The sequence below is a fragment of the Athalia rosae genome, chromosome 3 (assembly GCF_917208135.1).
Source record: "Athalia rosae chromosome 3, iyAthRosa1.1, whole genome shotgun sequence".
NCBI lineage: Eukaryota > Metazoa > Arthropoda > Insecta > Hymenoptera > Athaliidae > Athalia > Athalia rosae.
In genome coordinates, this window is record NC_064028.1 from 18,223,575 (window position 1) to 18,250,648 (window position 27,074).

At 43.1% G+C, this 27,074-nt stretch overlaps 1 protein-coding gene across 1 annotated transcript in view; it reads left to right on the plus strand.

Annotated features, from left to right (window-relative positions):
- The window catches only part of LOC105690714 (probable G-protein coupled receptor Mth-like 1), a 74,296-nt gene that overhangs the window by 16,696 nt on the left and 30,526 nt on the right, over positions 1–27,074 (plus strand). The window contains exon 3 of the mRNA XM_012408759.3: positions 15,514–15,592. Within this exon, the coding sequence (XP_012264182.2) occupies positions 15,514–15,592 (79 nt within the window). The remainder of the gene's footprint in view (positions 1–15,513; positions 15,593–27,074) is intronic.

Consider the following 27,074-nt stretch of genomic DNA (forward strand, 5'->3'; position numbering starts at 1 on the left):
TCCGGTTGCTTGCTTACGTTCGGGATATCATCATCATTCGTACATATATTTATAGCTGTTTGCAAAATGTATTTTTGCCGATCCGACTCGCCAGTGCAAAGTTAGGTGTACGTTATACGATCGAGTGACCACCGCACCCGTTATCCAAAAACTACTCGAACAACATTCTTTCTTCATATCCAATGATTTATTTATATACGTATATTCGAGTCGTGTATATCCACCGCGGTGTACAGATCACTGAAATAGCGGAGATCGTTCCCAGGCTGCAGCTCGCAGACCCGATCGGATCATATCCAAAAACGCGAAATCTATAATAAATCCGTGAAAATAAATCAATTCGTTACTGATAGCCGAATTTATTTATAATACATAATTCAATTGGACAGCTGAAGAAATCATACTATCGATGTACATAAGGCGTGTATAGATCCTATTCCGTTTCATGAATCGAAAGAAAAGTTTGTATAAAATAAAATAAAATAGGAACTCATACTTTCTCGCGTTCGCGTACGTGCGGGGAGTGCGAAAGTTATACGCCTTGAAGATATCGGTGATACTTGAGGAATGTTGCCTCCGCTATCGTCAAGGTCGTCTCTTATGTCGGATCCGCGGACACGTATGCCGTAATCGTTTTTTTTTTACATACCTATGCACGTAGATATATACGTACATGATACTTCGCATCTTACATGTAACCAAGTAAACGTACGCATATGCCGTGTTTGCTATCCGCAAAGATATATAAATTTTATGCAAAGAAAATCAATTTCCATAAGATCCCGTGGACTCTCTAGGATTTACATTACACGGCGATACGTATGTACCATATATTCCATTTTACGGCATAGTTCACATAGCGCGCACTTCGCGCTCTTCGCAACTCATGAGTTTGTTCGTTTTTTCGTTTCTTTATTTGTTTTTTTTTCAAATTCTTCTTCACCAAACTACCTGTATCTTTATTTATCTTACGATATTAGCCCGTTAACCGACAGGGATTCAACGTACGTTACTGTCCGCGCCTCGATCTTCGTTTTTATTTCTTTGAAAATTTACTGCTTTTTTCTTCCAGTCATATCGCTCGCTGCGTTTCAATGCAAAACTAATAATAGCGATTTAATGTCCGCCGGAACGACTCCGATGCGGACATTAAGAGACGGACTTCTATTTTTTGATTTTTTAATATCCGGTGAGTATATATAATTCATTGAATAATATTTTGCACACACATAGTACGTACCTACCTATCTACGTACATACTGCAACAGGGAGGAGTTAGCCTTGTTCGCGCTTTATACCTATAGCACACGGTGCAAAGTGCAGCAGACTTTCACGTACGTGCATAATAACCAGCCCTGCGTTATACGAGTGCGATGGCGATTCTTGGAAGAAAATTAAGCGCGGCATAGAGTTCTCTATAGCTTCGAGACTTTTCAACTTGCTCGATGGCGATGCATACGGTGTACACGTACAATATGTACGTATAAATGTAGGACATTTGAGAAAGAGAGAGAGAGAGAGAGTGAGGAAGAAAAAAAGGAGAGAAAGAAAGAGAACTCCGGCGATCGGTGGTATCTGCATTATAAGTGTGCTTACGTACATACAGGTTCCTTCGCACACTGTGCAGTGTAGACGATTATTAGAGCACGAATGAAAAAGATACCTGATCCTAGAGATAGAAACGGTAGTTTATTTGTTTTTTTTTCTTCATCTCTTTTTTCGTCTACTTTTCTCATACCACACTGTCTCAAGTGGAAGAGTTGACTTGCGAAAAAACCAAACAAGAAAAGAACAGTAATCAATAAATTAATATTGCCCACGGTGCGGAATTTACGCTAATCCAACTTCAATTTTTTTTTCCGTATCTTGCCATTACAATATTTCTGTACCTCAAATTTGGACTGGTGGAAAGAAAGTAGAGATCGGTATGAATACTGTACACATCCCGCACTACGTACGGAAAGATTAAACCAAATAAAGAAGGGGGAGATGGGGAGGATTCAAGGTCCTGTTTCGTATTGTACTTTTTCGCGCGTTAATTGATCACGAGTTCAGGATTTTTTTTCGCGGCTAAAAAAATGTAGATCGTGTCGAGCACGTGTCGGTAAGATTCGCAATGCGTAATATGCGATCCTTGAACTTGTGTAGAAATTTATATAGGAAATCTGGACGAGAATCGAGCCGCACGTGCGAATCACATGTTGTGTGATGTACCGCGCATCTGACGAACACATTTTCTCACTCTATGTACGACAAAGGTGTGCAAAATATGGTGTACGTAGAAAGTTGAAAGTATTTTTAAAAACCCCAAACGCATCTGCCATTTTCACTTTCTCACGCTGATTTTACTATTATAGATATGGAGTGTCTTCGAAGTGTCGGTTTTTTTTTTACAAAATTCCGCTACACGCGATGATGAAAAATTCATTAAATTTATTCGGACGAATGAAACGAAAAATCCCTCTGGAACATAAAACTGATGACAAATGAGTAAATATTTGAAAAAATATGTCACCTCTAATTTTCCGGGCTTAATGTGGAGACAGAGGGGTCACTCGTACGTCGAAAGAATTTTCTTTTTCAGTAACAAACGCGAACATCATACATCGTGTATCGCAACGAAATTATTCGCAGCGGTGTTCGCATTTTAAAATACACGATGATTACAGACGGAATTTACGGGGGCACTCGTAATTATTTTGCCAAATGAAAAAATAAATAATTCGATCAAAACGAATTGGAATACACTCAGCGATTTTTGCAACGTGGAACAGCTGACGCTTGTGATTTTTCGTCGTTATACCTTCAAGATCGCGTGTACGATACGTATAGTTTTTTTATACGATGTACGGCGATGATAAATTTCGCGTCAATTGAGCGATGTTCGGTGACATTGAAGTGCGACGAGGAGGAGTGCGGGAGTAACGAAATACGTACGATAAGTACACCTTCTACTTTCGCAGTTATTTGTCGGCGGCTCCGCTATAAGTGTCGGTATTGTATATTACGGCGTTAATTTCGCGTAATTAACGCGTCAAGAATTTAGCCAGTCTTATACAAATTCCACGTTCCGACTAATTAGCTAATGACGGTGAGAAAGATAAAGACAGTCAGCGGGAGAGAATCACTTCTTTTCTTATTAGAGAATTCCTTTGTTTGATCTCTTCTGGTACAGCGGGAACGCACGCGCGTATATGTATACATATACAATATCACCGCGCATTCTCAAATAATAAACCATTAAATATAGAGATGCGTAGAAATTGCACATGGGCAGCAAACTAGATTAATGCCGACGCTGCCTCCTTACAGTCTATCAGCGGCAGCATAAGGCACATAGCGTATCGCTTATATTTATTTGTACGAAACCGGCGAGATATTTGTCAGGAAAAACAGATTCAATATATGTATATTTCAGTAGTCTCGCGCGACGACCCCTTACCCTAAAGTATACACCCCTTTTCCCCCATTTTTTCTTCCCTCCCTTAAATTGACTTCCTATTTCACCGGCCTAATGTAAATACGTCGACGTAGTTCGCCGGTATTTTTTGGTCCGACTCGAATTCATATTAAGTTCTCTCACATACACAGCCGCGTGTAATACAGAAATCGAATCGCGTTGAAAAAATTGCTGCTCGATTTTCAATTCGTTCGCTATTCGAAACCCCCCAAACAATTTTCTGCCCACTTTTTGTCGCCGATCTGATTCGTCGCGGTTATATACCTGTGCGTCGACTTCTGCTGTTGAAACGTGGGACAAAACTCAAAGGTTTCAATTTTCAATCAGAAACGTCATCTCTTCCACTCAGCGGCTAACCCTCCTAGTTTCCGCGAGAATATAAGATCATCGGAAAATCTTCCACTCGTTCCGTGTAACATCATCTAATTTCGTTTTTTTTTTTTTTTTCTTCTTTCTATTTCTTCTTTCACTCTCATTTCAAGTTGTTTGCGAGCTTTCAATTGGCGCCGATGTTTACCCTCGTAATTACAAGTTTTCCACTGGCACACTCCCCACGTCGGTATGTTACGTTAGTATTATGTGCCCGACATTTCCTCATGGTATACGTATGTCTGGAACGTCGATTCCGCGCCCTTTTACTTTATAGGTATAACATGGTTCGTGGTTCTACATCATACTCGGTAAAATCGATCGTCACGATACCGACGTTATGCGTAATTTTTGAATTTGTTTTTTTTTTCCATATCGGTTGTTCTTTTTTTGATTTTTCCTTTCACATCAATCACGAAATCAGTTCATTTTTGTTTGAAAAAATAATATTCAAAAAAAAAAACTTGCATCCGATTCGCACTTCCCATCGGGTCGTATTTCTCGCGAAATATATCGGCGAGATGTGTCGCCGTCGTCGCGTTGTTGAAGTTGCAGAGAAAGGCTGCAAACAGCGCGGACACGGGTTTATGGTTTATACGTGCAGTTATGCAAATTGCAGTTTCCTACAGAGCGCGGGTTATATAGTGGCGTGTATTTAGATGTAGAAGCGGTGTTACCCACCTTGCACTTTATACATGCATCCTTCATGCCGAGAATCGAATGCAGTCACGTTTCATTTCTATTATAATATTATTCGATGCTTTGGCAACGATCAAAGGCCACAATAACCGTTGAATTGAAAATTTCATTCTCTCACCGGTGCGGAACAGAAAAAGAAAAAATAATAAACCACGCGTTGTTTCTGTGCAGATAATATAGTTCGTGATTGCTCGAGAGAATTGTTTGAAAACAAAAATTATTATCATTCGAATCAAAGGATATAAATATCCAATTTTGTTTAGATTTGTTTTTTTGTTTTTTTTTTTTCTCTTTTATTGCAAGTCACTTGCCAGTTTATTTAGCACGATGCGTGTGTTGTATATATTTATATCTACGTGGTTAATTGCACGTGCGTTATACTCAAAAAACAATATCAACTTGAATTTCATTATTTTTTCTTCCCGCATCATCGCCGGAAAAAGCTGCGGTAATTGAGTTTTGCCAATTTTCTGGCGTACGCGTAGCCGGTGTAAGTGTAAATACATAGATACGTGTGCATGTACACACGTATACGTACGTACCTATCGCCTTTTAAATATGACGTTCAAAAAAAAATTGAATTAAAATTTTCCGAAATGATCGAGATGCATAAATTGACTAGTTTACACCCAACTAATTGCAATGAACAATTCGATTATCCGTTACGGTCCGTAGAGCGCAATTAGTGAGACTTTGCTTTAAAAATTGACAAGTTTCTCCAGTCGAATTACACAGCAATTTGTACGAAATTTTTTTCGCGCTTGAAAAATCCACAATTTCGTTCAACGACTCTGAGCGATTCGATCGATTAACTATAGCCTACAGATGTTTTATAACTCCATTTCCAATACCTCCGGGGGATACTTTTTTTTCCTTCTATTTTTTTTTTTTCCATCCTTTTGTTCGGCACTATCTCGATTACCCGCGGACCGCCGCAACCCCGCGTCGCGGCACGTAGCACCGATCGCTTCACTCGCAACGAGAATTAGCTTAAAAAGGAACATCTCGACGCGCGCGAACCTCTCGCGTGGGGTTAATCGTTGGTCACCGCACCGTCTAAATAGCATTAAATTCACAGTCGGTGACGCCTGCACTGCAACGTTCCGATACCAATCGCTGAATTTCAGGAAGTTCATCCAACTGGTTAACACCGTGCAATTACTTTCCCACGATCAAACGATCGCTCTTCCTGCTCGGTTATTCTCGATCTTCCGATACGCCGCTGCCGCAGTTGATGCGCCGTAAATGAAAACGGGGATGAAAGTGAAAAAAATTATCATTTCCACCGGATCGATGACGACGATCTTCGCGATAGCTTGGAAACGTCCGAACACCGAGGGCCGTCAAAAAATAACGAACAAAAAAAAGGACGAATAAGGAAGTAATTTTTTTTTTTTTTTTAAATGCGCCAAGATCCGGGCGTGTCTTCAGCCCTCTTTCGATCGTGACAATAATAACTCGGGGAATCCCGTTATAATTTTACAACTCTTCATTCAAACTGCGATTGCGAGAGGCCAGCGTGACAGCTGTTCGCGGTGGGTTGGAGCCGTGTTCATTTGACGGTAATTTGGGGTCCCGTTGTTGGGCCCGGTCTCTGGATTAAATCGACTTTTGTCCGTTGCAGAGCTTTCACCGAGCTAAACTTGAAGTGTATTATCATCGTTATTATTACAGAGCCGTACATATGCATATCGGTGCGCGGGGAGCTCTACATCCGAAAATACAATAGCTCTTCTGTTATCGGACGATCCGCATTGTCCCGCTGTTATTGTAACTAAATTATCGGCTGGAGCTTCGGATATTGAATAATATTTCGCGCGTTAACGTCGATGCCGCAAAATCATCATCTTCTCTTTTCATCGGTCGTTATATAGGTATGCATGTATCGTACGCAGAAAACATTTCGAAATTAGCGCGGCGTTTGGCGTGTGTCAAATTTTTCTTTTACCGGTAATGTAGAAATAGTGTTTACACAAATCGGCGCGTTTTTACTATCGACTCTCGTCAGTCGCAAAATTTTGGCACCGCGAGTCATTTTTTTTTCGAATAATCAGTTCTCCGATTACATCGAAGCACGTACGGTTCGACGATCGCGTGAATTTTCGAACTACCGCTACCTACCAATATATCCCGTTTAATTATGTTCCATTAATTATCGTCCAATCTAATTAACAGCAGGGATTACATGAAATGTTTGGTTCAGCAAAGGGTGTGCGCCTCGTACATATATTTATGTAAACGTATTTGTGCGTGTACCCTTTATGTACGTCGGGTAAACCTATGCGGAGATGAGAAAATTAATAATTGTACATAGGTTCAATTATCCCGCGACTGCGGGAGAGAGAGAGAGAGAGAGAGAAAGAGGGGGGGTGGGACGGAAAGTAGAGCGAGGGGGGCATTACCGATGATCTGTATCGATCGTTCTACGTATATATACTCGTATTATATACACGGTGCTAATTAGTTACCAATTCAACCCGAATCTTCCAGCTCGTCTGTTCTCGCCTATCCGCCCGGGCGATATATATCCCCCGGTATACCTTATACCGGCTCCGCACTTCCGTAGTTTGATCGTTAATTGCAATGACCTGCCAGGGGGTCGCTGCCGCTACAACCCTTGACTCGACTCGGCTCAACTCACCTGTCAGAATCCTCCCGTCGCCCATATGCACGCGGCTATATACATATAACCCAGCTGTATTACATATTTACATTGGCATGTACACATAGGCGTATGAATACATGCAACGCGTGTTCACCTATGTACCGTGAAAACGTCAATCATCGATACGTTCGCCATCGGTGTACATGTATGCGGTGTGCGACGACGAGGTATATCGCGCAGGTGTCGCCCGACCTATCCTAGGTAAACGTGTACATATACGTATACACTCCGCGCACAGGTATATACGGTGCACAGGTAAACGAAGCTCGGATTGTTTTACCGTGAGATAATCGATGATGTGATTGATTGACGGAATTAGGGGATCATTAATCTGACAATTATTGATATACCTCTGCCAAAAATCACGAATTACCTTATATGTACGTACCGTAGCGATAGAATATTTCTCCGAGTTATTCAGGTGTGCTGCGTACATAGGTTTGCACCTGTGATGATTATAATTGGAAAATCTGCACCGCAGAATGTATAATACAACAGGAGGAGTTTAATTTCGGGATTCCGAAATCACCTTTCAACCGTGCGAAATCGCATTTATATTAAATGTATCCATATACGGCGATAGGAATAATTGAAATCGATCCGCAGGAAATCGTTGCAATGGATTCACTTCCATTTCACATTTCGCGAATCGTAGAGGGCGGATCTTTCGACAGAAATAAAATCACGTACATATGAAACGAGACCCTCAGCTGGGCATCGAACGCACATACATCGGTCAACGACTCGAATCGATATCCGATCGCTGAAAATACCGGGAGAGACACAAAAAATGATCCCGGTGGACGCGATCCACTAGGCGAAACTAAATAACCGGAAATTGGCCAACTTGAAGCGCGATAAATGGTCGCAAGCTGTTCCGACCTTCGTGGACCAGACGACGGCTTTTGGTAGTGTACGAAAGTGGACTGCACTGCGCCGCAGACGTGCTCCAGAAGGTATTACAGTTGTTCGGCTGTTCGGTGTCCGAGGAGTTTCGGATCTGGATGTTGAACCGCCTATAGTTTTGCGGGGCGAGTAGTCTGCGCCCGGTTCGGGGGGTTTTGGTCGGATCCGGACGCACCCGTGTGCCGCGCGGGATGCAACGGTGAGAAGGTTCTTCGGTTTGATTTTGGTATGCGCGGCGTGCGGCACATTGCACACGCTTGGCATTCGTCGGAAATGGCATTTGCACCCTCAGGACTATTTCGTACTATGGACAGGCGCGTCTCCGGACCCGGAATATAATACCACCGTTTTCCTCCTGTATGCTTGCGGACCTGCGTCCGGCAGAATCGGCCGACCCAATACTCGCGTGACTTCCGCTGATTCACGTCCGGAATCAAATATATAAACGCTGTGTAGTATCCGTACCGTTACAGGAATCGGAACAATCGCCTCCTGATTATACATATCCTCGGAATCTATAGCTCCACTTACATTTAGGACGTGAATGTAATTGGACCTCTCCGAAAACGCGCTTTTTTTATCTATCACAGATTTTGGGAAATAGAACTTTTCATTCACATACAAATTTTCTACAAATCAAACACATTGTTGCGACGGATTGTTTTTTTAGGGTGAGAGAACATTTTTTTTTTTTTCTCTATTTCTTGCCCTAGAATTTATTGTTTGAAGTTTGAAAAATTGATACGCGGAGTACGTGAATTTAGAATAATACCAGAGCTCAAATTCATACGGGTGTAGATTAAGTTCCGCTTCGATTATCGACCGAAAATTTTTCCACATTTGCGATTGACTTTAAAAAATAACACGACACATCCCGCATCGGTTGAGGTCGTGATGTTCCTTTTTTTGTGTTGGGTGCAAATGTCAGGCATTTCCCCATTTCCCATTTTCTTTTTCATACATTTACCTACTACATACTGCACATAGGTACGTGTGTATGTATTTGTCAGCACATACCTATACGTTGTATTTCCGCCCGTCTGCTTTCCAATTGCCAATAAATACTTGCCAATAATTTGGCATCCGTTCGCGGCATTTCCTCTTCTACTCTCCCTCCTTCCTCCTCGAATGACTCTTTCTTTCTCTCCTACAACAACTTTAGCATTTATAAATATATATATATATATATATATATATATATATATCCGTCCTATTTCTTTTATCGCGTAAAAATTGCTATCGAGTTTAGCTCAGCTTTCCTACCCTCACCCATTTACTCCTGTAGCCTGGGATGCCTGCGGTTGATTCTCGTATTTCTTGCTCATTATACTTTATTTTTTCTCTCCTGGTTACGAGGGAAGAAAATAAAAAGTCTTCCTCCCCCCTCGTCTTTCGAATCTCATCCTCAAACAACGGATATTTTATGGACCGATATAGTTATATTAAAAAGAAAAAAAAAAGAAAAAACATTGGAAATAGAAATAAATCAGCAAATTAGCTCGGGTGAGAAATTTTTCATTCGTTCATTTTAGGTTCTTATTTATTTCCCTTCCTTTCAACTTTGCGAATTTCGAGTTCTTAATTCCCTGTCCTTTATCCCGGCACGAGGAAAATTAATTCCAAGTCAGAATATAAGCATAAGCGTACACAGCTATATGTGTGCATCCACTTTTTTCCCCACGCCCGGCCCTTAGAATTCGATTAGGGATTCACTGCAGGGGTCCGTCCTTCTCTCTCTAAAAAAGAGGAAGAAACTACGCCACATCTTTTGTATAATCTGCATCCATCCACCGAATGTTTTTTTTATATATTTTCCCCCCTTATTTTCTTAAGCTCTCAAAAAATTGTCGCGTCAGCTTTTCCCCGCTCAGTGGGTTGTTTTACCGGATGATCGCGTCACGTGGATGCAATTTTGGAAATAGTAACCTTCGGGGTGCGATATACGCAAAAGTATACACGCGTAGTTCGAGGTGTAGAGCGTGTCTGTGCCACAGTAAGTGTTGAGTAGATTCGCCGCAGAGGTTCGCTGACGCTCGCTTCTTTCTTCTTTTTCTCGCTATCACCGTTGGGCGGGTTCGCGTTATACGCATTATGTCCCCGCAATGGACGATGTGCGTTCTATTACCAGCGTAGATCTTAGTCAGCAGTTTCACGTCGATATTAATAAAATAACAACGACGATAGAGCGACAAAAATATCGAGTGAAAAGTAGAAACCTGCAACCTGCGCATGGGCTATGTGTAATTTCACTGGAGTTTCACCGAATGCGTTCTACTATTTTTTCTCAGCAATTTTATTATCTCGACTTATATTCGCGAAGTAGTGTCAACTTTCGCGGATTTCTCTTTTTTTATTGCGATCTTGCGATGGGCATAACGTGCAGTTGATGATTTCGTTTTTCTTTCCTATTTATTTTCATCTCGGGATTTCCAGTCGCCCGTTTGGCTCTCTTTCATCTTTCGTTTCTTCTTTCCAAAATTAGTTCAATTTTTGCTTGTACAATGTTTCGAAGCGGTCCTGCGGGCGGTTGTACGATGTTCGGGGGACCGATGTCCGATATTAAATTCCAATTATCCGATGTTATATATACCTTATCGGAAAATCAATTAGTTTCAATTAATCGCAGAGGAGTTTAGTGTTCAGTAGTTGCGTAATCTCTGGAGCGCAATCTACCGATTTATACTCATTTTCATTAGAAGGAGTATAATATAATGAAATCTCCTCTTATCCGAAATTTAACTCCAATTAAGTGTACCGTGAATAACAAACTTCACTTTGAACAGATTTCATCTTCAAATTCCACACCTTTGTCTTCGTCTTTCAGTGGTGATCATTTTTTTTTTTCAACTTCTTTGAGAAATTTTGTTCGTCTGAATCACACGAAAATTAAGTTTCCGACTAATTCAAGGAATGCGTTAGGTTGATATGCATTTTCAAAATCAAAAGATATACCTTAAAAATATGTACGTTGAAAATGGAAGGGAGAATTTGAAAATTGAGCCTAATAGGGTGCTTAATATTCACTAAATTGAGCAGTGAAGTGGATTTCCGAGGAGGCGAAAGCGAAAATAATTGAAAGAGAAAAAGTAACTGAGAATAATTGCATCCCACTTTGATGAAAATTGAAATAAATTTCGAGGGCTTTATAAATTTCGAACCTTTGATATTCGAGAACAATCTCGTGATGTTTCTCACGATCCTCGGTCAGATTCGCTAAATAGTTCTCACTGTAAAATGACACACGTAAAAAAAAAAAAAAAGAACCATGCGAATTGAAAACTGCGTATGAAATTTTTCGCTCATTGTATCGTTTGGAGCTCGTTGCGCATTCGCGCGAGAAAATATTTCTGCTCTTTTTTTTCCTTATTTTTTTCTTTTTTTGTACCGCAGGATGTTATACGTACGTACAGAGAGCGTCGAGGTGCCCGAGATATCGGGAACCTGACCTAGTGCCACGCTAATGAACAAGAAGTGAATCAGCTACAGAGCAAATATAACTGGACTCCATACGCACACGTAGAAAACGGAAGTTGGAAACGTGCACCTACTTCTGACTCACACGCGAATTAATATTCGTGTGCGTATAGGTATCATATCTGTACATCATATTGCCGCGTTACGCTACGACTAACTCGAGAACATGTCGACTGCGTCATGCATGTTATTAGGTACTCGAAATTGCACTGATTCCCGCACGTTATTACGTTCCCAAACCCCTGAAACTACGGTTCGCGTTACGTAACCATAAAATTTATTAACCCCTCGGCTCACGCACGGAATTCAGTCGGGATTCGAAAACTTTATTATTATCAATCGGACCTTTTTTTATTTTCCATTTGTTTTTTTTTCTTTTTTTTTTTTTTTTGGTTCCGTTTTGCCCGGAATGCGGAATCCGTCAAATGTCAATTCTTCATACGTGCATAGGTACGTAGCCACGCTACTGCAATTTTTCGAATGGAATTGAAAAAAAGCATTTTCATATCGAATATCGAATTTTTATTTATTTCAATTAGGATCTCGCCGAATTTTTCGTACCTTTGCAATCGATTGGTCGTTTTTCTGAAACGAAGTTATTGATATTGAATTTTTCCCATACGTCACAAATTTTTTTCGCTACATATATCGCAAATGATTTGTACATATGTGCGAATTACGTATACATATATAATATTTAGAATATAACGTCGCTTGCTACATCATATGAAAAGAAAAAATAAAAGCATATTTTATACGAGCTGTATTTCATATTTTTAAACATATGAAAATTTATTTAACTGTATGTGCATATACGTATGAATATGTGTACAGGGGAAATGGTGAAAACAAAAAATAAACCGAACTCTGATCACCTCATTCTTCATTTACGAGGCACATAAATGTTTTCACGCAATCTTTCTTTCCCCTCGTTGCTCGTCACTTTATAATATTTCGTTATAATTTTCACGTTCCCTTCTCCTCCGCTTCCCCAGGGACCGCGGGGGAGGCCGAAATACAGTTTTTCCGGTGCCACGCGCTCGGCAGTCTTTGGAGTGAAGAAATTTCGAGGGCTAAAAACTTGTTGACTTTAAAACGGAAAATTGTTATTTTAAAATATCCGTAGAATGTAGCCGTAGGTACAGCTAGTGTGCGGCGATAGAATACGCTCTGGAAATTCTGGTTCTTCGGGGAACGAGAAAAGTCATCCAGTTGTAAAAAAATCGTTGAAATCTTCCGACATGGTTCTCGAATACTACGGGGCGTGACGCGGTGTTATACGTTTGTAGTATACAGTCGAAGATCCGTTAAACGTTGAGCTTGACCTAAAAAAAGCGAGATATCCATCCATATATGTATGTATCTTGTACACACGAAGTTAAATCTCCGCGGGCGAAAGAGATTCGCTTTTGTACCGTCGCTCGTTAAAATATACGATCTTGATCTCCTACGGATTACACCATCCGTACAGTACAACGTACAGATGGACCTACATATTATACATGCGTTATAATGTGCATTGGACCGAACTGTTGATAACAAAAATGCTCACGAGTTTAACACACTTCCATTCTTTTCCATCAAGATTTTAGTATCTTGCTGTGAGGAAAAAAAAAAAAAGGAAAGAGAGAACGATGGAATAAAAAGATAGCGTTCGAGACCGATTAACCTTCAAGGCGTGGTGAATTTCTTCAAATCTTTTCTACAATTTTTTCAAAGCAATGAAAATAATAGGGCGAAATTTGACGGTGTAGACTCTGGATTGCTGTAGCTAAAAATTTCTTGATAACAGAAAGGGTGACAAAATGAATGAGGGTAGTTAGGAGAGCTGTGTAGATTATGAGAGTAAGAAGGGAAGGAAGTATTACAAAGCTAAACGTGAAACACGCAATCTAATTTGGTCCGATGCAAATCAGAGTCTTAACTAGCTATGCTGCAGATATTAGACGCCCGAGGATACGATTTTGAAACTCCCCTTTTTGGCAGGGGTGGTCCGCGTCGTCATCCTCGAATACATGTATACCTACTACGTATCGTATACGTATACTATATAACTCGTCAACCCCCCGTTCGTCGTAGAACGGTAGCTAGTAGTGCGGTAGTAGAATCGTTGCGACTCGTTGAACCATATCGCACTTAAATTAACCATCACCGGAGTATCGCAGGGCCGTTCCGGCGTACATAAGTCTCTCTATATACGCGAGTATATAAATGCAACGGTGGAGAACCAATTCCCGTTGTACGAGGGGTCGTCGGTATTTCCCGGGCCGAAATCTTCCCCTTTTTTTTCCCGTCGCGTCGCTATCTCCGACATCCCGTACGCGCAGCTCTACGAATTTCTTTCACCTCCTCGGTATCTGAGGAGCGAAAAACTTTTTCGAGCTGAGAGAAAAATAAGCGGCGAATAAAAGAAAGTCGAAATTTTTACGCGACCGGAGAAACGCGATCGTCGCGGACTGACGGGCAACGAACGAACGAACGAACGTCCTTGTTTACCCGAAGTTATAATTGCTCGAAGCACTAATTAGTTTTGAAAATTTAATTATTTCCCACGAATAGTTTACACCGTGCGCGCGGTTCCGCTGCATCCGTATTCATGATACGCGGATAATTTGTCCGTACGATTCGCAGTTGGAAGAATGATCACGTGTGCATATTATATATAATTTATAATACGTACGTACCTATAGCTTATGTGTAATATATTATATCGTCAAAGTTTCGGGTTTACTGTCCTCGACAGCTATAGGGATGAAATAATGACGAGAGTTTCTTCACTTCTCTCCTCATAAGTATATATATATATTTACTTCCATGTGATGTTCACATCATTTGTCACGTACCGCAAAAACACATATACATATATTTACAGCACACGCACGCACGTACGTATTTACGTGAAATCATACGCTGTATAATTTATATCGTTAATCATCGCTATGTGCAGTTCTTCAGTTTTGCGTTAATTAATTTTTATACATATATGTATATATGTGTCAGCTAGAATCGAGGAGCCCTTTAAATTTTTCAACGAAGAATCCATTTTTCATAAAGTGAGAAAAGCAAAAAAAAAAAAAAATGTCGGCACATAATTTTCGCCAATCTTTGCACTCAAAATTGCCAAGAAGGTATAATCTTGAAGGTCACGAAAGGTCGAGATCGTAATTGTTTCAAAAAAGACGAGACATTTGCTGCTAGAATATATACATATTATATGTAAATAATTGCAGGGAGCTTTTTGTCGTTGTAATTATCGTCGACTGTAGAGCAACTATCTTCTCGTATAGTTGGTTATTATAATAACGCGAGGACTCTCTCCTTACACACCGATGAATGATGATAATAAGTTTTCGACAATTTATTATCGCGGTCTTTCCTTTTTCTAACAAAATTTGCGCGACACGCGAAACGGGGTGGGGGAGGGCCGGATCTTCCGTTGTAAAATATATACCACCGAGTCCGCGCGGCTCGTCGTTCTCCGAGGGATTTCTCGCTCCTGCCACTTGTACCGCCGACGCTTTTCCTTCCGGAATTTATAATCCCCGAGGACTAACTTGTACGTACGCCGCGCGGTGTGTCTCCGAAAAGATAAGAAGATAAAGAAAAAAGTAGCGAGCAGCAGAACATACAACAGCGATCCAAAACTTTGCAAGAAAAATTGCATTAAGAAAATTGTTTAATGCTAATTACTCGACGCAACGACGTAATAGAATTACGACTAACGAAAGTACAGGTAGACAAAAAAGGGGAGATTTCGTTGGGAGCTTTTTTTTTTTACCTGAACGGGACAATTTTCAAAATTGTGCGGATAATTTGCTTTGGGTTTACATCGAGAGAATATCGACAGTTTTGACCGAGCAGGTGTTCGAATCGTCTTTGTAACAGATGTGTTCCAATTATACATAATTTATTTATTTCTATTTCTCTTGTTCGGTTGCAGCGATCCTGGCCCACTTCTTTTTTCTGGCAGCATTCTTTTGGTTGAACACCATGTGCTTCAACATCTGGTGGACTTTCAGGTAGGTTTACGATACTTTTCTTTTTTTTCCCCTTCGTTTTTTCTTCGACTTTTTTGTTCGTTCATTCGGTTATTTATACGTTTCGTGCTGATGTATATCGCACGACGTCGTTGTATGCATATGGTAAGGGTATCGATGCATCGAAAATCATGAAAAAATCATATTCCACTTATTTCGAAAGGGGTACAAAGTCGGGCATTATCCGTTGAAAAAGATACGCGTGAAATTGTTCCGATTTCTTTTCATTGGCGGGTAAGTAGAACGGATGATGATATTTTCGTATGAATAAATATTCTTGTTGTCCGAAGATCGGAGTTAATTTTTACTGTAATACGTAAGATAAATAGTTTCTTTATTCATACGTCAAAGGCATAAATATCATTGGGGTTTCTCAGTATTACAAAGATACGCCTTGGGGTTTAGCTCAAAGTATACCGTGCGTATAGTGCGAATAGCGATGTCAGATCCCAGACGGCATGTCTAATTCGATGCATATGTGTCTTTCTAAAAGCTACCATGTGTCCGATTGCGTTTATGATCTACTAACGTGTACAACGCGACGAGATGCATCGACGAGTTTTCATTTGATTAAACGCCGGTGAAGCGAATGTTGATCCAACGTCAATTCTCCCTCATCGCTGTAATCTCTTTAATTGTAAGCTCGTAATACGCGTTCATTGGATTATAATTTACGCGTTTTTTTTTTGTTTCATCGCCCTTACTATCCACGGCACTTGGTACACCCGGAACGATTTTAACTTCTCCTGCCGCTCATCCCGTCCAGAATTTCGACGAAATTTTTCTACTCTGAAAAGATTTTTTTTTACCAGCCGTTTGAAATATTTGATAAAATCAGAGCCGTGGGATTTACGTGCGCGCTCCCTAATCCGTGAAACTTGGAGATTCTTTACGACGGTATGTAAAGTAAATTCCAACTTTGTACAGAGCGGAAGTTGTCTAGTTTCTAGGTCACTAATGGATATATATATGTATACCGAGTATACAAGAGATGCTAGGTGTAGATATATATTTGAGTTTGCTCAGCTGCAAGGAGAAAGGCTTTCGCGTCGGTGTGAGGAAAATAAATAAATTAAAAAAAATTAAATAAATACCCGCGGAGAATCCTGGTTGGTTTTATGTGCGTAAATATGTATAGTATATATATGTATATTCTCATTCTATTGTTAAAAAGGTTTACTTTATAGCGTTATAACCGTTATCCCATTACTGTGTAATTTCCTGTCATCGTTCGCAGGTTATCTGGAACGTGACTCGAATTATCGCGAGTCGTCTAAGAGTTCATCTTTTTTAAAGGGTTGGGCGTAAACAGGTGCACCATACTTCCAATCCCCACGATTATCTCTGGGTTCTCTCTAATTTTTCCCCATCGAAACAACGAAAACCTGCGTTTAACGGCCGATTTATTAAAAAGACGATCTTTAAAAGACGATTATTATCTTTTCTGTTTTTGTTCTTTGCGATTTTACTCGATGCATCCGAAAATTGAAAGATGCGTTGGACACATCGTCGGCTATTTCATATTTTACAAAACACCATGTAAAATTCTGACAAAATATTCCCATCGGTAAATCTGAGAAAAAATTTCTCACGGGCCAGTTTCTTTTGGGGTGAAATTTAAAAGACCGTCCGCAAAAAATAATCTCCCACCGCAAGTTCGACGCAATTCCTGCAACCGTGATACAAAGTCCGTGTGTACACAAGTGTACATGAAACTCGCTCACAGAAAACGGTCCCCGCAAACGACCTAGCTATTCGACCGACTTTGACGGTCGGGAGATAGGCGCGCGGATCGGCTTGGGTATCGCCGTCGCGTAGCCGGCTGCACTTGTGCACCAGATCTTCGTTGCGTTCCGTAAACTAATTGACGCCGCCGCAGGTTGGCCTACCGTTTGCGCGATGTAATAATTTTCTCATCTCTTAGCGTACGTACGGCGTTGCGTCGGGGTGAGCCGTACGTTGTGCGAAGGAGAAGCGTTGAAACGTTCTTTGGCATCAATTCCCATCCGTCTATCCTGCCTAATTGAGCGTGGGGCGGCGTATTATAAGTGAGAGATAGTATCGTCGCCGAGTAACAAAGTGTTTTCCATGTGGAAAGTTGCGCTGGTAACGGTAAAACCCTGCTGCAGAAGTGAGACGGTGAGGCAAAAAGTCAAGACGACTATCTGGCTCCGTGCCAGCCGCTGCAGAAAACCTGTCAATTATATTGATATTTACGAAGGAAAAAACTGAAGCTCCAAAGCGCTTTTCTTCCTTCGATTCTTTCGCTTTTCACCGTTGCTATTGGTCTCTCTCACTCTCGCCGTTGCCGCCGCTGCCGCCGCATCGCTACTGTCTCCATTCAAAGTTTTCCTATTTATATCCGCTAACTTCGGTGTGTCCGCTTTTATTATTATACCTATACATACGTATTCACGAAGAAGTCGGCTAGTTCTTCAGCAACGGAATCCGATCGCTTATTATATGATATTTTTTTTGTCGCAACTTACCGCAAAACTACGGACAAATGAAAAACTATCCATTGTCCGCTTCCGAAAGCTCAAATAGCTATTGTGCGGGAATCACCCTTCTTACGCGAACCGGCGTCGCGACGCGCGCGGATACGAACGCGCCGTCGCGGAATGAGAAACTGCAAATAAATTTTGACGGATCCAAGGTGACGTCGTCCCAAATATCACAGAATATTTTTGACCGATTTCGCAATCGAATTACCGCTATAAAACGCCGTAACTATAGGGCGGTAAAGAAACGAGCGACGATCGGTTGGAGGAAAAGAGACGGAGCGGCGATGTGCCGCAATGTTTAGCTCAGCTGCCAGCAAAGTTTCGACTCGAATCAACAAACGCCAGTTCCTCGCCCTATTACCTCACAATCGGTCTTTTACCGATCCACATCATCGCCTGCTCGGGGCAGACTGAAAGAATTCGACACCGATTAAAACGAGATGAGCGATTCGACTCCCGGTGAAAAGTGATCCAATCTCTCTAAAGAAAAAAAGAAACGCCGGTCCACTTTACCAGGTTCTGGATGAAAAAACGAAAATTGCGAAATGAGATTTTTGGAAAGAGTTTGGATTCCAAGACGAACTGCAAGTCGGTCCGGGTTAACTGCTCGCCTAATGACATGTAAATCTGGTTTACTTCAGAAACGTCCTCGGTCTGGCCTATTACCCGAGGTAATCCTGGCCGGTTGAAACAACGAGGTGAAGTTTGCCGCCGCACCGCGAGATACAAATGTAGCGATTCGAGCGAAGTTGATGATGTTAGCGGAGTAAGGTATAGCGAGCTTTACCTCCATGTAATTTTACCACCGGTAACGGTGCCGCGGATTTTGCGTTGCAGCTGCACACTTTGTACGCTGTACCAACTTGAATTCGGTCAGGCCAAGAAACGAAATAAAACCGTGTCGAAGTGAGAAGCTCGCGTTGCGGCACGTCGGACGCTCGGAAAACCGTCGGGTATTATATACAATATAATATTCATCTCGTGCGAAACTTGGGCCTCCCGCCAATCGTTGTCACACATTTTTCTCATCGTTCGTATTCTTCGACGATTACGCTTCGTCACGGTCGGCACGAACGAATGGAAATCATCGAATCTCCGACGACCGCACGTAGCCTCGATAAGCGCGAACCGATGCTCGTGAGACACGCGGATAACGATCGTGAAATGTATTTCAGAAATCGAGCGAGCACGTTCTTGTATCGGCAGAGGCGAAACATACGCCGCTCACGAATCTCTTTTACTTATTTTTCATGCGGTAGCTAAGCTCACCGCCTTTGACAGTGAACTCGACGGATCGTGACATTGTTGAGTATTGCGTCACGATTCACGACCTACTCGTTCAGCCGAGAAGACGTTATACGCCGTGCGCAACGGCGTGGTGGATCGGGACGTCGGACGACTCGCGAGTGGTCTCTCGGCATCCTCCACAATGCGCGCAAGTGCGCCCGTAACGAGAGAAGAGGCGGAATCGAGGAGTAGCCTCGATTAAAATTTACAATCTCGGAGACGTTGAACTTCCGAAGCGAAGAGGATCGTCGTTCCGTGATCGGTTCTCGCATTGTCTCAGTTCGCTGGAACTTTTTCGATCGGAACGTTTGAATGCGACGTGTATGGTGTGAACAAAGCTTAAGATACCGCAACCCACGGAGAGCTAGGGCACCGGCGAAGGAGTACAATGACCCCCCCGGGCTCTCGCAGGTCGCAGCAACAGCGGCACACCTGCATCAACTGTGACAGAAAGCGCCTTTCTTGGTATCGGTAGTGCTCTTGCAGTTGCTGCTACTGCCGACGACCATGATGATCGCGATGACGATGATGATGCAATCACCTTGATCTCTATGTCATCTGTTGCGTACCGATTGATGTACCGGAACAGATTGTGAGCCCAAACCTATCTGAACTCTGGTGTTGTTGAATGAACTGATCGGTCGAATGTGACAATGACCTCATCCGGAATCTGAAAAAACAATATAACGACCGTTATTGATTTCATATTTTGGAATGGTCGGTAACGGATGAATTCTGACTCGAGATTGCGATCCGCGTAGACAATCGTTGTTCTGACACAGTCGTGTACGTGGCGATGATAAAACTCCAGCTGGCACGTTGGAGCGATGAAGTCTAGTGAAATAACTGCGGTCAGAGTATTCTGTTACAAGGTAGCGTAAAACCATCAGGAGCGTTGGAGGAGGATCATCATCAGCGGCTCGTGCGGCTTTGGATTACCATATGCGAGAGTGTCGTGAATTAGAAAAAGTATCGTGTGTACAGTGGTTGGTATGTCGTCGTGTACCACTCGATTAGATTTCCCGCCACTATAACAAGAACGTCATTATTTCCATTAATATTCCGGAACGGTGATATCGCGCTACGTCTAGCGCGTGAAACGCGCCATTGGTGCGCGTGACTGCATTTCGAAATATTACTTTATTACGAGAACGTATGGACGTAAAATTTATCACTCCGTATTAATGGATGTATTATAACTGTACAGTTTATAAATACGGATCAATTGTCGCCGCGTGCCGAGCATGCGGTTCCACGATGTTCGTAGCAAAGAACGTGGAGAAAGAAGAACTTGGAAATCGCATTTTTTATTCCCCACATCGCCGTTAGTCCGCTGCCGTTACCTTCAATTCGCAAGTTTATTCTTGAACGAAGACCCTTCTTTATTTCCGTCGCAGTCGCTAAGCAGTCGCAGCAGTCCAGGGGTTGGAGGATCGCGCCCGGAATTCCGTTTTCTCACTTCACTTTTAATTTCGTTGCAATTCCCGGCCGCGTATTCGAGTTGACCTCCGGGACGAATGAGATTTCTAGCATACCGTAGTGCCTACCACCTTCCGTACTCTACGTTCGGACGACGACGACGATACTCAACGAGTACAAGCCACGCGGCAGGTGTGTCGGTAGTCCGTGACTCGGAGTTACGTAAGAATTCCTCGGAAATGTTTTTTAATACCGAGACGTGCGTTGGTGGGGGCCGCGTCCCTAAAAAACTGCACTTTGTATTCGGAAAGCGAGTGTCCGATAGGGGCAGAGGTGTACCCCGTACCTCCGCGCGGTTTGAAAAAAGCGACGTTTCTTTATTCGAAACGAGAATTATTAGGGGAAAATTCTGAGCGGACAATTGAGTGTTGGGAATTTTCGACGAGTGCGGTTTTTATTGCTCCGCGAAGAAGCTCGGAAGAGCTGCCGCCTCAGGCTGTTTGCCGGTAAGGGTTTTCACGGTGTGTACGTGAGCGAGGAGGATTTATGTATATCTTTTAGAATAGGGCGTCGCGACGCGCGTTATTCGCGTCTCGCCAAGCTTCCATTTACGATTATTAATCTACGAGAAAGTGCAGCGGTATGTATATATAATCATCGTCGTCGTCGTCGTCACGAATTCTTTAAAGTATCATGTACACGCGAGAGAGATATCCGCGCTGACAATGAGTATTCTGGCATGTGGAGACGGAGAAGGAGAAAATTAAACGAATACCATTCAGCTACTGCCGTTGCCAGAGTGAACCGAACAACCGGGAGATAACCGCACGCTCTCGGAATAACATAATTGGTGGTCCATTGTGAGCCTTTATTAGATTACGCGCGGAGGTTCTTCGTTCACGTATATTCAAACGTGTGTCATCGCGTGTGTTACGTGTAAACGCCGACGGCTGTGACGTGCCATGCGTCGTGTACACGAATTTTTGTAACGAAGCATCGCTGAACGACGAGAAAACGAATTTAACGATATCAATCGAATCACTCGAGTCGCAAACTCGGGAAATCGACGTCTCAAGGATGAAGAGATGACGGAACGATCGACGAGACATTAGGAAGAGAAAAAGCAAGCGTGTCCACGAGTTGTAAAATATTCTTGGATTTTTTTCATCGAATTCGAAGCGAGCCAAGTATCCTGCTCTCCTTCCGCACTACTCGGCGTCGCCTTTGACTGACGGATGAGTCGAAGGGAGTTCTTTCCAGCGTCGCCGATGTGCGATACACGCACATATTGTACGTACGTACGTACGCGCGCAGGGTATAAGTTGGGAATTTGAAATTCAACATCCGCGATACGTGTACCTCCGAAGCGTCGCGTCGCTGTCCAATATTCCTTGATCAGCGTAGCGCGAGAAAAGCGAGTCTGCGAAACAGGGGTGTCGCATTGTCAGGTTTCTTCACTTGGTTAGACACTGAAATGCGTGAAAGTGTCTCTGCAGGCGAAACGTCGGCTCGTCCCTGTTATTGCATTCGCGCGTTTCCGTTAACAACGCCCTCCGTGCGCCGCTGCAACGGTGCAATTTCTGACGGGAAGGATCGCCTCGAGATCGTTTGTTCGAAATTAAGAGAGGCCCCCGTTTCGTTCTATGAGAACCGAGTTCAAAGGAGCGCGCCCGCAAGCCCGCGGAGGAGAAGAAGAGTGACGTCGGTGACGTCGGCTCCTCGTTCGGGTGCGTAAGTAAATATCGAGGGAATATTAAAGCAGCCCCTTCCTACCACCTATATCGAACGACATTTTGCGTTTGATCAAGCCTCGGGGCACGCTATGAATTTTCCATTGACAAATCTCCAAGTGAAAGGCTTTTCCAGTTACCAAATCCCCTGCGCATACATACATACGTATGCGTATGTATACGATACGCGGCTGTAGGTAACGGTCCTCCCGTTCCACCGATGCACCAAATAAATCACAAAATGGCGGCTTCGAGTCGTTGACCCTTTCGGCACAAGAAGTCAAATATTGTGCTACCGAGTTGAAGTGACACTCCGTTAATGGATTGCTGAAAGAAGAAAAAAAAAAAAAAAAAAAAAACAGACGAAATTTCTTCAGCACGGATTGATTGATGCGGTTCCTGAGTTATCAGTTATTGGAACTGATCCTCCCGTCGACGTGGAAATCCTCACTTCCCGTAATCCAAGTAAAAGCTTTTTCCACAAGGGTAGCGGTTTTCACGGTGAGCGGAATCCGACCTTTATTTTCCACGATCTCGGAGCACTACCGGCGTTCGAGGGCCGGCGGTCAAGGAAACTCATAAATTGATCCGAATGTCTCGTGAACAACGAAGCATGTCCTCGCTATACCGCGTCTCTTCTGTTTTTCAACTTCCTGCAATTAGCCGCGGTTCCCGAGCGCTCTCTTATTGCGCCATTCGAAGACGTTTCTCCGGAGTTTACAGGTGCCCTCTTAAAATTACAGAGCTAACATTTTTCCTCTCTTCTGCGTGGGGTGAAAAATAACCCTTCCCTCTTCTTGGTGCAAGATCACCCCGCACGTAGTAACCAGACGTCGCGATGACGCTGAAGAATCGCGAGGGTTATATACCGTCTCGAGGTTCCGATTTATCAGAGTCCTTCTTAATCCCGTGACGTTCCTCCGCCCCCCCCCCCGCCCTTGAGGGACTTTCCCGAACGATCCAACTTCGGCAAAGCTCCCAAATCCTGGAAGCCGAAATCTAGCAACAAATTGAACGCTACGCAGTAGAAGCAAAATCATCATGGTTCCGTGCGTCGCTAACCGCTGCGTTCAGGTTCGTGAAAAAAAAAAAGGGTTTTCTTAATACCGCCGAAGTCTGGCCTTGTCGTGGAAAAGGTGAAAATTTCCCCTAGAATATATTTCATGCCGTACCTATATTCTTACAACCTTTGTCGGGTGACTACAGTTGCCTGGAGTAAAAAAAAAAAAAAAAAAAATGAAAAAAATGAAAAGAAAATAATGAAAAAATGAACCCTAGCCTTTGAGCGAAGCTGCTCGAAATATGTTGAAAGCAAAATTAAGAGGGGTTGCAATAGTTAATCCGAGACCTTGAAGCCATGGCAGTGTTTTTCATCATTTGCCTTCCGTTTTCTCTCGGTTTTAGTTTTCCGGAGTGGAAAACTCATTATAACTTCATTTGCCGAAGATTTTATTTCACGGGAGGTAGAGTCGCCGTTTTCGCGTGTCTCGAAATTTTATACTCTGCATAATATATCCACGACGCGAGCGTAACAATGAGAGTAAACTATAAGGCAAATATTTTGTTGAAAATTTCTTGCAGGTTGTATTAAATTAAGCCACACGGTCTCTCACGGTTCCGCGAGTCCATATATCGCGATGAGAAATGTGTGTGAAAATTATCGACTGTCCGCCGCCCCAAAAATCCCTCGCTTTTCACCGGGGTTGACACGTACATTTGTATAGAAAAAATCCCGTCAGAAACCAACTCGGACGACATTCACGCCGAATCGAATGACGCGCACGAGTGAACCGAGTGATTAGATTCGCATCAATTTATGCCAATTTGCTTGGAATATTTTCCGCATCATCATGCAGATGGGCAAACCGAGAACACACAGAGAGATTCTAGGTGCGAATGCGTTCGAGTAAATCGGCAAGGATTTTCGGATTTTCAGTTTTCTTTCGTAGCCGTAAAATGAAGATTTCTATTCTTTTTTTTCTCTTTCTTTCTTCACCGAGGTCCGCAACGGCTGGAAAGTCTCGTCAGAGTACGAGGCGCGATGTAAATTTCGTTACAACTTGCTGCCCGCAGCTCACGTGCGTTTACGACGTAAAAGAAGTCAGAGGCACCGTGTCCTTTTGAGGAGTACGAGAACCGACCAAATATAGGGAACGGCTGGAATGCGCGACACGTGTGCGGAGGAACGTTCTGTTCCGTTGAATTCTTTGACCGAGCCGAACGATCCTCTTTTGTTTTTAACGTTTCACCGTTTCGCTTGCTTACTTGAGCTTTACTCGACCGACGGGGCAGAATTTCGGCAGCGTCGCGTCACCGCGTCCCATCGGGCTATTATTAATGCACATTCTGAAGTCCGGAATAGGGGGGGGGGTGGGGGGATATTTCTTTTGCCTCGTGCAAATGGCGAATATTCGTCGTTTCGTTAGCGGATATCTTTCGGATATCGTTGGCGCGTTTTGCGGCGAATATTCTTCTTCTATTTCCATCGCGCATTGTCGGAAGACGTTGTTGCACCGAGTCTTTCGACGAGCGCCGATGTCGCGTTTTCATTACCCCGCATCCGTTCGATTCGTGTTCCAAAGTCAACCGGGTACAAACGCTTACGGATAATTTATGTATACGCGCTACACGATGTATTATAATTCGAGAAACGGACGGCTTTTGTAACAGATGCAAACGTGACCGGAATCACGATCAGCTCGACTGCAATAATACCACCGTCGCTCATCTTTGTTACTTCGGCGACACGCGGATTTTATCACCCCCCACCGCGCGCGCGCTCTCTAACGTGCGATCAAAACGTCGTTATTTACCCTCTCGATACCGATGGGTCCGATTTTAAGGCGAGAGTATCGCGACGACCGACACGCGTGTCACCCTCAGTTCGCGATAACCGGCCGGTCCCGGTTCTGGATAGCGAACCGAAAGTCGGTCGGCGTTATTGAAAAACAAAAAAGAGAGAAAGAAAGGAAAAAAAGTTTGAAACGAGCATTCCCTGACCTCGATTTAAATACAAATTTTCTATTACAAATTTGAGAAATCGTTCGAGATTTTCTCCATCGATCATCGCGCTTTCATCTTGTAGCTACAAAGTCCCCCTTTATATACGATCGGCCGCAAATCATCCGTGATGCATCGATGTACAAGTTCTATACGATAAAATAAAATCTATGTTTTCTCGCGTCTTCGGCGCCGCAACATAGCAAAGTAAAAAAAAAATAAATAAATAAATTGAAAGAAAAAAACTGCAGCATATACGGGGTGCGACGGATAATTTATTCCTTATGAACCGCGAGTGCGACGTTGATTACCCATTGCGTGAAACGTCGTTGAATAAATACAGCAAATCCGATGAAGAAAATAATCTCCGTTAACGAACGAGGCGTTAAAATTGTAGAATCCAAAAATTTCAAGAAACATATCGGTTTTGCTCGATGTTACCCAAAGATAAAGCGAGAACGTCGCTCTTTTTTCTCGAGTCGGTACTGTAAGGTATAGATAGGTATACCCTTTTCTTCGGAGGGTCCGCGCGGGCGTTGCGTTAAACCGTGGCTTTTGTGGTTCGAACAACTGTTGGAGATTTTATCTCCATTCAGTGTACCGTGGTCAGAGAATTTCCGTGAGGTACATAAACCTTTTTGAAAAACGGCGGTCCGGCCTCCTTGCGCCGGGCTTTCTTCACAGACGTACATCGTTTATCCCGTAAATCCTTTTGGCCATCGGCGCGCTCTCTCGTACGCCCGATGCTCTTGGGGGATTCTTCGGGCCTGCGGGCAATTAGGGATGGACCGATTTCTATCTATGATAAATCCAACCGACGACCCACGCCGCATATTTCCAAGACGCTTAGGTCACGCTGGCTCCGACGCCCCTCGACCCTTTCTTAATTGGTTAATTTGGTAGTCGAAAAACCGGCCCCACTGCCCACTTCCCGCCGCTCACCGAACTTGGCGACAGCTCTTTTTCCGACGACGAGTTGTTAATAAAGGCGTTCGCTTTTATCTCCGGACGAACGAAAGACGTTCTCGACGAGAAGATGAGTCGTCTGTTCTCCAGGCGAGATAGCGCATGTCATCATATTGCATATCCGGATAATATATATTTTACACACACACACGTGAGAGAAAGTGACGTTTTACAATACACGTCGTGTCGAAGGGGGAGTATGGCCGCCGATGCTGCTGCGGAAAAAGACGTACGTATGTTACGAGTACATGTGAAAAAATATAAACGTCGATGATCGAATTGCGCATGGTTTCGGTACCAAGTGCCTGCGCCTAGCGATAAATGAGATTTCTCGGTGTCCCGCCGGCAAACAGAACGCTCTTGGAAATCGGACACTGACACATGAATGCGGTGCTTTGAACGAAACGCGCGTCCGCTCTACCCTTGGCGTCGCGTCGTTCTCGAGTACTTTGGTAAATATTTTCAAATCCCGTCGCAACTCGGCGTCGCGCGTGCAATTACGATCATCGTTCGAAATACTTTCTTAACGCTGAAAAGAATCGCGGACGTCTCATTGAA